The 14,070-nt window shown below is 32.4% G+C and overlaps 1 protein-coding gene across 1 annotated transcript in view; it reads right to left on the bottom strand.

Moving 5' to 3' along the window:
- Positions 1-6,071: 6,071 nt before the first annotated feature.
- The window catches only part of LOC106874681 (uncharacterized), a 35,703-nt gene continuing 27,704 nt past the window's right edge, over positions 6,072-14,070 (bottom strand). The window contains exons 11-12 of the mRNA XM_089343747.1: positions 13,735-13,866; positions 6,072-10,144 (exon numbers count right to left, since the gene is read on the bottom strand). Of these exons, the coding sequence (XP_089199873.1) occupies positions 10,104-10,144; positions 13,735-13,866 (173 nt within the window). The 3' untranslated portion in view covers positions 6,072-10,103. The remainder of the gene's footprint in view (positions 10,145-13,734; positions 13,867-14,070) is intronic.

Here is a 14,070-nt window from a genome sequence, read left to right as displayed (position 1 = left end):
TGTTAGGCCTCATGGAGGTGATGACAAGTGACTGAGACCTTTGGCAATATGCTATACTTGAGAAGACTCATCAATTCAAGTGAAATCATAGTCATAGCCAATACCAATGTCACATAACTGGCACCTGCATTGGTGGCACATAAAAACAGCCATGCCAGTGGCATGGTATGTAAAATGCACCCATTACACTCTTGGAGTGGTTGATGTTAGCAAGGGCATCCAGTTGTAGAAACCATGTTAAATCAGACTAGAACTTGGTGTAGCTTTCCAGCTTACCAGTTCTAGTCAAACCGTCTAACCCATGCCAGCATGGAAAGTGGACGTTAAATGATGATGATGATGATGACAATGATATGTATGTATGTGTGTATGTATGTGTGTGTGTATGTGTGTATGTGTGTGTATGTCTGTATGTATGTATGTATGTCTGTATGTATGTCTGTATGTATGTCTGTATGTATGTATGTATAAGTCAGTTGCAGGATGCATTAGAATGTAGGTATATCAACATGAAGGCCACCAGGATTAGCTGGGTTAGGGTTAACCTACCACACATTGGAGCAACTCATAGTTATTGTTTGTTGGTAGTACACTGTAAGTATGTATACACACGCACTTACATCTATCTATATATAAAAATATACACATAGACAGATACATATATACATAAGTACCCAATCCAATATAAACTGTTGAACCAACCCATATATGGTCCCAAATGTAGCATATGTAGGAAAAGAGCACATAAATGGGGGTTCAAAATTCACAAAAACTTAATTTCAGCAACATTTTATGGATGCATTCTTTGATTGCACCGTTGTCAGGTAAATTTTAAATATATAAACAGGTAAGGTAGAAATAGAAGGTAACCAGTTCACCAATAATAATGGTGGGTACAGAGAAATTTTGAGAAGGTACTATAGAATTTATAAAGGAAGTGGTTCAGATACATGGGGGGCAACATATTCTAGGAAATTGTACAGATAAGATACCAGACTAAAGAGTTAAGGAGGCATGGACTGTCACCATAAATCTCACCCTAGAATACACACATACTCTTAGGCCTATACATTAAATTATAATGTTTGTGTGTGTGTGTGTATCTATATATTAGTATGCACTGTACATACATCTACACATCATCCATCCAGTTTATCTATGTACATATAAGAGGACCTCAGTATACCCTCACATACGCATATATAATCTCATATATGCACATGCACTCATGCAACATATATACATGTTGGTACATACAGATATATAGACATCCTAATTAAGCTAATATATGTGCAAAGCACACAACAAACATATACACACATATGTACATACTTACATGTATATTCACATGTGCACACATACATACATAAATATATATATATCTTTTAGCTTTTACTTGTTTCAGTCATTAGACTGGGGCACCACCTTGAATTATTTTAGAAGAACTAGTCAAGCCCAGTTCTTATTTTCTATTGAAGCTTGTCTTATCTGTTCGACCTGCTTGTATATGTAGTCTATTTCCTATTTTATATAACCATGCATGATCCTTGATCACTGGCCAGAGTTATAAATTAATTAAGATAGCAACTTGAAAAATAGGGTAGTTTTGAACTAGTTGCCCTCCATGTATCTGACCCATTTTCTCCATAAATTTTATTGTACCTTCTCAAAATTTCACTTGTTCCAGCATTATTGTTGGTGAACTAGTCACCTTCTATTTCAACCCTACCAGTTAATATGTTAAAAATTTACTTGACGATGGTGAGTCTTTTGCCATGATGTAATCATCAATAGAGTGCTGGTGAAATAGTTGTTGTGAATTGTGTGTGTGTGTGTGTGTGGTAAGAAGCTTACTTCTCAACCACATGCTTCCGGGTTCAGTCCTAATGTGTGACACCTTGTGCAAGTGTTGTCTTCCACTTGATGGGATTAAAAAGCTTGTAAATAAATGAAAGGAAGTCATAGATAATCAGGGAAAGTACATTGATGATTAAATTTCAATTAAATATAACATTTGATCACTTGTTTTCTTTATTCAAAATTCGGACAGAACTTATGGGATGACCTGATAGTATTAATTTTAATCATTTTTGCTCTCCTTTGGGCTTTTGAAAAACAAAATTTTCTTCTGTTAAATTTTGACGTTTATTTATAAATACATATTTTTTATATTTCAAACAAGTGTAATGTAAAAATCCTTTGAAATACTGGTTTAAATCATAACTTTCAATTATCAGCTTCGCATAAATTTTAAAAGCGAAAGTTGCTCCATGGGATATTCAACATAAGCATGTATGAATGATGAAGTATAGATATATTAAAAGAAAAACTGGGCATAAAAGGAATGAGCTGCAGTGTGCAAAAAAGAAGACTGCTGGTATAGACAGGTAATATGTATGGATGAGGACAGCTATATGAAAAAGTGCCAATCACAATGTGAATGGGAGCTTGTCGATGTGTAAGACCTGAGACGAAATATGAAGGCTGATCTCAGGACTTTGAATTTTATGGAAGAGTTGACAAAAGGCCACAGTAAATCGAGATATGTGATGCACAAGAAGACCTGCTCATCTTGGCAAAACTGAGATCCTGAAAGCACAGCTTCTTGCCCAATTTCCTAATCAAGTTTTTCCTACCACCCATCATCTCTCAATCACTGATCCCTCCATTACCTTCTTAACAGCAGTGTTCTTCTGCTGTAATTAAATGAGAGCAGAACTGTATATTTCGTCATCTTTTTCTGTTATACGGGTCATCTTTTTCTCTTCCAGGAATTTATCATCCATTTTATAATGTGAGTAGTCATGTAGCTTCTTTACATCAAGAAACCCATTCTGTTCTGACCCCTTCTTTCATACTTTAACCCTCAACTCCAAACATAAAGCAATTTTGCTCTACTTTAACTTCTCTCAATCAAAGGTGATCTTAACCTTGCAAACTGCATAGTAACCTCACTAGTGCTGCTGCCATGAAAAAAGCACCCTGTACATTCTGTAATGTGGTTGGTGCTAGGAAAGATATCCACCCTTAGAAACTAAGCCAAAGCAGATATTGTAGCACAATGCAGTACTGAGACTTGTTGCCAAAAGATTGGTGGTACTCAAGCTCAAACCATCTGGAAGATTCAACAGGTCTTTGTTGATGACGCTATGGGTAAACCTCAGATCAAGGAGTGGTATAACCACTTTAAACATGGCTGCCACAAAGCATTTTGTCCATCATGCTAACACTTCTACCAGCTTACTGCCTTAATAAATGTCTAAATAATCCTTTCTATTATAAGCACAAGGCCTGAAATTTGGTGGGAGAGATTAGTCAACTACATCGACCCCCAGTATTTCACTCGTACTTAATTTATCAACCCTGAAAGGATAAAGCAAAGTCGATTGCAGCAGAATTTGAACTCAGAATGTTAAGGCAGACGAAACAACTCTAAGCATTTCGTCCAGTGTGCTAAGGTTTCTTATTTCTTTATTGCTCACAAGGGGCTAAACATAGAGGGGACAAACAAGGACAGAAAATGGGATTAAGTCGATTACATCGACCCCAGTGCGTAACTGGTACTTAATTTATCGACCCCAAAAGGATGAAAGGCAAAGTTGACCTCGGCGGAATTTGAACTCAGAACGTAACAGCAGACGAAATACTGCTAAGCATTTCGCCCAGTGTGCTAACGTTTCTGCCAGCTCAACCGTAAATGTCAAAATAATAATAATGTTGACATCATAAGAGTCTTATAAACTTTCAAGAGAACATGAAATATTTTGGAACAGTCGATTTCGCAGCACATAAAGCTATAAATAATAACATATAAAAATTGGGCATCCATTGACTTTTTCAGTCCAAAACGATTTTTCAATCTTATGTGTTGTTATTTTTAAATAATAAATTTCGCTTTATTTTGCAATTATTAACAATGATATCTTTGTGAACATGACATCTAGATCAAAATATGTAAAATTCAGGGTACACTATGATTATCATCATAACCTGTTGTAGTTTTGTTATCCATTTAAAACAACGACAACAAAATAAATATAAACTTCATGCACCTACTCCTAATATTCCTTAATTTCAAATTCACGTTTTAATCCCGCCTGGTGTTATGTGACGGTTATCTCCCTTGTATTAACAGCCGTAACCAGAGTTCAAACTTCACCGAGGTCGACTTAGCCTTTCGAGGTCAGGGATAAATATGGTAGAGTTATTCCCTCCTCTGAAATTACAAGCCCTGTGTCAAAATTTGAAACCATTATAATTCAAAAGAATATTAGCAAATGTCTAACAGCAGATTTCTTCAGATATATGTCGAAATAATAATTCTTGAATTTTTACATTGTTGTCATTCAGATAAAAGTATGAAATACAGTTTCAGAACAAGTATTAAGATGTACTGATAAAAAGAGTTTGTTTTGTTTTTTCTATCGTCTCATTCTTTTACAACGGAGTGCTGAAAAGCTCCTGGCTTTGAGGGTATTGTGAAAGGCCTGATTGAAGGCCCATCCTTCCAAATTCTTTTACTGAGCTGAGAAGAACTGAAGGACCACTGCAATAAGTGTGAATTGGAGAGGGAAATATGTTGAATAATTAACTAATCCTCCTGTGTTTTCTTTTACCCAAAGTCAGGAATTTTTCAGCAGTAGTAATGCAAATGTTTACATGGCTCTTGTCTACTTACTAAACTATCATAACTGATTTTAATTAAATTCACATGCCACCATGTTCCATTCTACAACTTGAAAGAACCAATTGATGACACAACAACTGCAGTACCAAATTATCCCCAATCAAAATATATCACGACAGATGTTTCCAATATATCACAATACAGAACATAAATATAGTGTACCAGATGTTTTAATATCATCCCAAACAAATAAAAAATTTTAAAAATACTATACTTAACAGCTGGTGTGACACATTTATAACATACATCCGATATATTTTTATTCATACATGCAAATATAATATACCAGATGTTTTTATTTTGAACTCTTGAAAAAGAAAATTCAGGCTCTTTATTTGCTACAATTTTGAAAGATTTCAATCTTTAAATTTAAAATTAATATGTTTCCACTAATGACTTCTTTAAGTGTGTCTTTAACCGTTTTCCTGTCCTGTGAATTATGTGATACACAGGACATATTTCTCAGTTTCCTTGTATCATATAGGATACACAGTTTTTTCAACTACCTGAGTAATTTGAGATTAATGAAGAGAAAGCTTTATATTCATAAGAATGTGCTGGTGGCATGTAAAAGCACCCATTATGCTCTCAGAGTGGTTGGCATCAGGGAAGGCATCCAGCCATAGAAACCATGCCAAATCAGACTGGAGTCTGGTACAGCCTCTCAGCTTACCAGCCCTGGTCAAACTGCCCAACCCATGCCTGCATGGACAACAGATGTTAAATGATAATGATGATATGATACAAGGGCTCAATAAAAGTCTGAAAACATGCAAGGACATTTAGGAAAAACTTATGAAAATGATTTGGACAGGCAAAAGTTAATAGCCATTGTATAAAATAATTGTTTCTAATTTGGGCACAAGACCAGCAGTTTCTTTTTTGTTTTTGTTTTTTTTGTTTTTTTGGTGGGAGGGATACTCAATTACATCGACCTTTTTACTTGACATGTACTTTATTTTATTGACCCCAGAGGGATGAAAGACAAAGTTGATCTTGGCAGGATATGAACTCTGAATGTCTACTGTATAAAATAACAATTATTATATAAATATGACTATGGTTATTTGCTATTTATGCTTTTCCCTGAATGACATTTTTAAGGAGATTCCTATCAGAAGCTGAAACTGGTCCCCAGATTGTTCACCAAGTGTTAACAAAAACACTATAGAACACATCAAAACCAATAATAATAATAATAATAATAATAATAATAATATGGTTCCTTACATGGGCATGAAGCTTAAGATTTGAAAATGTACACAGATAGAGAAGTGTAACATATTTTCCCAAGTGTATTGGTAACATGCACAAATTGGTTGACAAAGGGTATTGAAACAGGATTGCAAACAAGGTTCACCAAAAACTTAATATTTCACAACACTTTTCTATAACAATTTCTTTTATTTTCATTAACAATTATAATAATTTTCAATAAAGCACACAGCCACAAATTTCATGTAGAGTTCACTGCAGTTGATCAAAACCATTTCAGTACTTAACTAAAACATTTATTTTATCAAATCTGGAAGGAGAAAAGGAAAATACAGCCCTGGTATAATCTAAATTCAGAAATTCAGAACTTAAAGATGCTATCAATAGCTCAATAATCCTTTAGGTACAAGGCCTAATTTTGTTGGGGAGTTGGGCTTGTCAATTAGTTATTTTATTGATCTCAGAAAAAAATGAAAGGCAAAAATTGACCTTTGCAGGATTTGAACTAGGAACATAAAGAGTTAGAACAAACACTGCAAAGCTTATACCAATTTCTGTGACATTTAAGCAACTGAAGGAATAAAATCTTAATTTGTCACAAGGTTAATCCTCAGCTAGTCGCTGGTACTCATTTTCAATGGAGTGGACTGAAACAATGTACTCAAAGACACAATATGCTGCCAGGTCCAAAATTTGAACCCACAACTTAACATTCATGATCCCAGCATCTAAACCATTTGACCATGCACTTTCACAAAATAATTATCAGGTAAATAGAAATGATTCTGAAATTTTTTTTTATATTGTGATATATAGTTTTATTCATAACTTTGTGTGTGTGTGTATGTGTACGGTTTAATTTTTTGTTTCAAGACATGAAAAAGCATTTTATTATTTTTCATTTAGAGTCAGCAGTGTTGATATAAGGAAAGGGATTTTACACCCTGGATTGATGGAACATCATTAGAGATCTGGTCCTCTTGTAATGTGTATCAAGGGAAAAATCAACCTCTTGGAACCGGTCCACTTCAAGCCATACACTTTGAGAGTTGAATTCAATACTGGAAACCAACAATATCTTCCACATTAATACTACATTTGGTGCTTACAGAGGTAGGTCGTTGTTATTGTTGCTTATCTCAAAGTTGGTCATGACAGAGCAGACCCATGTCAATGACAATCCTGTCTTTCTATATATTTTGAATTAAATCACCTAGTGTCCACCCACCTTTTCTTTTCCTTAAGATGTGGTTTGACGAAGATTCAGTTATTTTTAGCAGATCAAGCAACAAAGCAGAGAGACTCACTCATCACCTTAAAGTGAATATTTATAACTAAATAAATTTGAGCATTAGGGTTAAATGTCACTGCCAAGACAACAGTAAAGCATCAATGACAGGATATGAACCGCCAACCTTTCAACTGGTAGTTTGGCACCTTATCAACTCACCCAGCTATGACTTTCTGGTGAGAGAAGAGTTTATAATGAATTAGCTGCTATTAAAGTTTGTGATAAACAGGAAAGACTTAACTGATTGTCAATAGAGTATATTTGACATTTAGATATGTTATGTTCAAGGGATGATTAAGGGCTGAGAAAATTAGAAAGGATATTACAGAAGATGTTATTTAAACAAATGTTGTTTTAATGACATTTGCCAAACAGGAAATGCTAACAGAACAGCTAAAGAATATGAACAAAGTAAATCTAGGACACAAATGATTTCACCATGGGCTGCAACAAAACATTTAAATGACATGATGGAAAATACAGAAGAGATCTTCAGAGACATAAAATGTAAGAGAATATTTTAAACTGCTTACATGCATATTTCCATACTTAGCAAGACTAAAACTGGTTTTAGAAATTTGTATTTTAGCATTCTATATGAGCAGTTGTATTTTCTGGAGTTTTTTTTTTTTTAAAAAAAGCACATACCTTTCCTGCTGATTACCAATCAATCTTGAAGTTATAACCAGGTGCATTAGAGCTATCAATATCATCGATAAAAAGATATGAACTTATAGCTACATAGTCACTATCCTAAACACATTACAAATGTTCCTCTGAAACTATTGTGATAGGATTTAAATTATACAACCATCCAGAGAATAATCGCCACAATTACACTGATGAATAAAGAAACAAGCTATCACAGCAGAGAGACTAAATAGAATGACTTGAACCATGCCTTAAGAGCCGAGTCATTAAGTTTGAATCGAGTCATTAAAAAAATATTAAAAAATGAAAAAAACATGGCATATCAAGGTTGAAAAAATATTAGGAAGACTGCAGTATTATGTATTTTTTAGAACAATAGTTACATATTGAACAATACATAAAAATAGTAATAATGTTTTCAAAAGAGATCAATATAGCTTAGTTGACATGACAACAGAACAAAGAAATCCAACTTCAATATGTGCTTGTTTGGGAATTTAGATTATAAATGTTTCACAAATAACTAACTATAACCTAGAATTAACTATTCCCTCTTAAGGTTTCACTGTATTGTAATAAATTAGATAAGTTTCTTACATTTATATAAATATATACTGAAATTGAAAGATTTGAAAAATTTACAAATACAAATATTTTCAAATAAAACCGCTGACTGCAAATGTAATTAAAGAAAAAAATTAAAATTTAGCCCTTTAGCATTTAAAATGGCCATAGCCAGCTGAAATATTCTGTTTTATGGTCAAACTGGTCATATTGAGCTTTTCACACCTACCCTACAATGTCGTGCTAAAAATTTTTTAAATCACATCATCAAAATCTCAAAGCTATGAGATGATGCATGATCAATGCAAAACAACATAAAAAATAAATACTAAATTTGACAGAGTAATAGTGAATGCCAAAAGATTAAAGAATTAATATATTTGTTCCAAAGAGTTTCATCTCGTACAAGTCACACATAATCAGTAACAATAATTTCTTTCATATTTTTATTGATATATCAACTGATTCACTAATTATACTGGTATTTTAATTCTACTGATCAAATTTTGATTTTCATTTTTTCTAAAGTAAGAGTGAAATAATGTCATGTGTACACAACACAAACATACAACATATTCAATCATATAGAAAAGCAGGTAGACATATATGTATAAATGCATATGCATATCTATATATAAAGCAAAACATTTTATGATTTAAAATACATGATGTTTATTTTTTAATGTTAATCAGCAAGGAAATATATGAACATTGTTCAAGCCTAAACGTATCTTAGGTCTGTGTCTGATGTTATTAACACAATATAATATTCTTTAATGAAACCTATTCTCTAAATTCCAAAACATTTCCCATGCACAAGCTCATATACACATCGTTTACACAGTACCATATATTAAAGCACATCTTTTTAACTCATGACAAGACAAATAGAACAGATGGCTACAGAAACAAATTCATTTATTGTTGAGTTCAAAAGTAACATATGAACCACTTGGCCACCAAACATTTTCTTAAACCACTGCTGTACATCATTGACCATCCAATCATTCATTTATATCATAAAACAAGAATTAAATCAACAAGAGATATAAAACACCAAAATGTTTTTAAAAGTATTTTTATGATTGTTATAAGTATGTTATATATATATTTATACACATGTATATTTTCATAATATGAGTGTGTGTATATATATATATATATATATATATATATATATATATATATATATATATATGTGCATATGAGTAGATATATATATATATATATATATATATATAATGCATGTGTGTATGTGTGTGTATATATATATAGATAAGAACATTGTAGTTTGCTTGAAATATTGTAGTACAGAAAAAGAAAAGGAAAAGGAAAATATAGATAGCTACTAACAATGCATAAAGTTTTACAAACTAGACATTTCTTGAACTACTTTTTTTCTGAGGATGGAGCTTTGCACCTGAAATATAAAGGTTCTTGTAAAACTTTCTGCATTATTGGAAGCTTTCTATATTTTCCTGTTCTTTTTCCACATGTACATATATGAAATGCATGTATGTGTATGTGTGTACATGCACAGATATATATATATATATATATATATATATATATATATATATATATATATATAACATGCATATCTACAAATATAAGCATATATACAAGATAGAAAATGGCAATGGCGACTTTGAATTTTACTTCTGTAAGTCTCTATAGAATTCCTTCTTTCAGCAATCACACGAGGTTGCGAAGGTGGCCCATAACATCAAGTTTATCTAAAATATAAAACAATTAAGAACTTTTAATTGATTTGAAGATGATTAACTCTTTTATATATTTAATTAACATTTAAAAAAATATTAATATATGATACAAATGACCATGCTGACTATAACAAAAGGCAATCAAATGAGTTGATTTTACCTCATACATTCAATATCATTATCATCATTGAACATCTATTTTCCATGCTGGTATACGTCGGACAGTTTGACACAAGCAGGTGGGTCACAGGGCTGCATCATGCTCCATGTCAACTTTGGCATGGTTTCTATAGATGGATGTCCATTCTAACACCAGCTACTTTACAGTATGTACTGGGTGCTTTTTTTTCATACTGCTGATATTAGTACAATTGTCAAATAACTTACAAGACAAGAAAGAAGAAAAGGAGTAGGATGGGAAAGGGAAAAGCTCTCTCGATTAAGTGTGGTGGGGGAGGAGTATTTGAGAGGATGGTGCAGTGATTTTATATCCAGGGACAACAAGTGTCCCTGGATATAAAATGGTTATCTTGCATTTTTATAAGTGGGGGGAGTACCTGAGATAAAAGGTAAGATGGTAGAGATAGGGTGTTAGAGCAAAACCCTCAAAAATCAATTGAGTATATATGCAGCGTATTTAAAATTTAGAAAGACGTGTTGTAAATAGTGACTTCATCAGATTTATCTGATAACTGATAACTTCTTTCAAATTTTATAATTTAAATTGACTTTCATTAGGAAACAAGTGTTAATCAGTAATTGTAAGTCTTAATTATATTGAACTCCAATACAGTTAGAATTCTAGTGATTTAATTAAAGAACACTTTATTATTGATATCAATCTCTTCTTGAAACAAAAAGTCATTTGAAGGGGTAACTTAGCTTTTTTCTTTCCTTTTTTTTTTTAAAGACATGCACTATTCATTTCCTGTGCTTATTCTATGTACTGTTTGTGCAATTTTGGTTACTTTTCTGATGAGATGTAGTGCACCCGAGCACTGTATACAGTAAGTTCATTATTATTATTAGCAATTTTAGTTGAATCAGTCATCATTTTAACATCCACTTTTCCATGTATGAAGGGGTTGGGCAGAATTTGTTGGGATGGATTTTCTACAGAAGGGTGCCCTTCCAGACACCAGTCTTCACCTATTTCCAAGCAAAGTAATATTTCCTCATGTAAATTGAAAAGACAGGATACCACTTGCACAAGTGACACTTGCTTACAACTACCACATGATGTCAAAGCAACAAGTAACTCACACATACATTATATATATATAGATATATATATAAACAGAGCTAATAGTGAGGGATTATCAATCCAGGCAAAATACTTCATGAGCTCTCCATTGTTTAGATTAGTGAAGAGCTCCTACAAACACTAATGCTTTAAGACTCTCCTTTCCCCAAATTTCGGCCATCCTATCCCTACCATTCCTTCAGTGTTTTGTTATAACCATAAATGGCTCTGACGAAAGTAGCATTAATTTTTTTTAAGTTGTTCAATTTTTCTCAACTGATCAATAGAGCAATTGAGTAAACCTATCAGTAACATACTTATAATGACCACTGGAAACAACTGTAAGCCAAATTAACTCTAATAAAGGAAAAATATATAATGACCATTATTTATACCTTGTCTGAGATTATATATATATATATATATATATATACACACACGCACACACATGATAGGCTTCTTTCAGTTTCCATCTATCAAAACCCACTCACAAGGCTTTGGTCAGTCTGGGGTTATAGTAGAAGGCACTTGCTTAAGGTGGAAGGACTGAACTGAAACAATGTGGTAGGGAAGCAAACTTCTTAGCATACAGTCATACCAACGATTTTAAACCCCAGTATTTTTTATATCTATTGGTTGGAATTTAAAACAGAATTCACCCACAGAAATCTGAATACTATAATGTGCTCTATCATTTTCATGAACTTTTTGTATTATTACTCATAAATTAAAACTAGGAAAATAAGATCTAAAGTTGAGAAGGTTTCTTTTGTTTTGAATGCGTTTTGTTTGCTTTGGTGAGGAGGGGGCGAAGTTCAATGATAACTAAAATGTCTCCCTTATTTGAGAACTAATAGACATAAAAATTCTGTGACGTTTATTGTTAACACTCAATGCATATTATGTACCGGTCGTCTTAAGGTAAAGCAAAGTACAGTTGCCTCCCTTGTTACATGTCGTTCAATACATAACACTTGATATTGTGAGAATGACTGAAATTTCGTATCACATCAGTCTTCTATTAAATAACTTAAAAAGTATTGACGCAGGTCAAGTCGAACTTCGTAATAGTTAAAGAAAAGATTAGCAAATGAACATTGTTGAATTGATAATTAACATAGAAATTAAGCTAAAGAGCATAATGTTTAATTTTAACTAACATTTTTCTATTAACTGTTGTTAACACTTGCAAACAAATATTTGAAAATAGTTGGCATTTTTTAAAAAAAGTTATGGCTCTAGATCATCAAGTGCAGATTAAATTACAAATACGAAGCTTCTGAAATAATTAATCTTTATTTCTTTTGATATTGGATGAAATCAAATTTTGTTAAGGTGAGTGTTTAACCATTGGACTATTTGAATATATTACGGGAATTTAATTCTTCGCCAGAAAGGAATAAAGACAAAATTTCAGTGAGATTTGAGCTAAGTACTGTAAGATACTGAGTCAAATAAAATATAACACACAGTTTGGCAATTTAATGTCACAGCTAGCTCAATAATATTGGTTGCTTCCTCAGTTACAGTGCCATCTTAAGACATGAGCACAGTGGGCAGTTGCCCAGGGGCCTTACAGATCTCGGGCTCAATTATGAACTATGTATGCTGTAGCTTGCTGTTAATAAATAAATGTTGTAGGGCCCAGTGCATATAATACTGGTAAGATACCCTTGCTTAGTCACAAAGCCAACTTTTATAAGAGATGCTTATTGTCAACTGAATAGTACATCAATTTGATTGAATTTCAACTCAGAATTCAGAGAGATAAAACTAAATGCTATAAAGGCATTTTAGCACTGTAATCTATCATTTTATCAACTAATTAACCTTCTTAAATTATTAATTTAAATATTGATTAAAACAGCACATTTCTTGAAATGAGAGAACATCAGATGAATTAACAGTAAGTATTAGAGCATTTAATTTTTGTCTCTAATGTTCTGAATTCAAATACTATGAAGTTCATACAAACTTTCATTCTCAGGTGTTACTAAAATAACAACCAGTTATATTAAATTAAAATGGGTTAAACAATAGCAAACTCCTACAAAAATAGTCTAATGCCTGTTTAAGCAAAATTTAACTTAATCTAAATAAGCCTGAGTATATTGCTATTCTTTAATCTATTGACCAGTAAGAAAGTAAATGCAAAAAAACTAGTTAGTTATTTGAAATAGAAAAGATAAATTATTCTTAGCTCAGAAAATAAGTTCAAATTTACTTTTGAAGTAAGCTATGCCTTCCCAAAAGTTGCTACTTAAATTTTTTGAAAAGTTCAAACTGTTTCTAAATGAAAATTGAAACAGAATTAACTATATTTTAATATTCATTCAAAACAACAAATAAAAATACTGACCACAATGTGGGGTGGCTCGGGTTCGTGTACCCAGTATTTGATTGCCATTCAGGTCCACACACCAGCAAACACCTTTATGGCACTGGCGTTTCTCATAATAACCATCTCTGTCACAATGTGGGATAAATGTAGCTACAAAAAGAAAAAGAAAATCATATTTTCAGGTTTAAGTATTTCAAGATTAAGAGAACTGAGTTATGAAGACAAATATTAGTAAATGATTAGCTATTTTAAAGTTTTAAAATATCACTAGTGAAGTAATGGTGATCATTTTGTTTAAAGCATAGGGTTTAAAAGGGTTCAAGCTGATTTAGTTTACCAACATCTGAAGAATCA

The sequence above is a fragment of the Octopus bimaculoides genome, chromosome 2, assembly GCF_046866305.1.
Source record: "Octopus bimaculoides isolate indiv1 chromosome 2, ASM4686630v1, whole genome shotgun sequence".
Classification (NCBI taxonomy): Eukaryota; Metazoa; Mollusca; class Cephalopoda; order Octopoda; family Octopodidae; genus Octopus; species Octopus bimaculoides.
The sequence above is the reverse complement of the archived record's forward strand: the minus strand, read 5'-3'. Positions and strand labels throughout refer to the sequence as shown.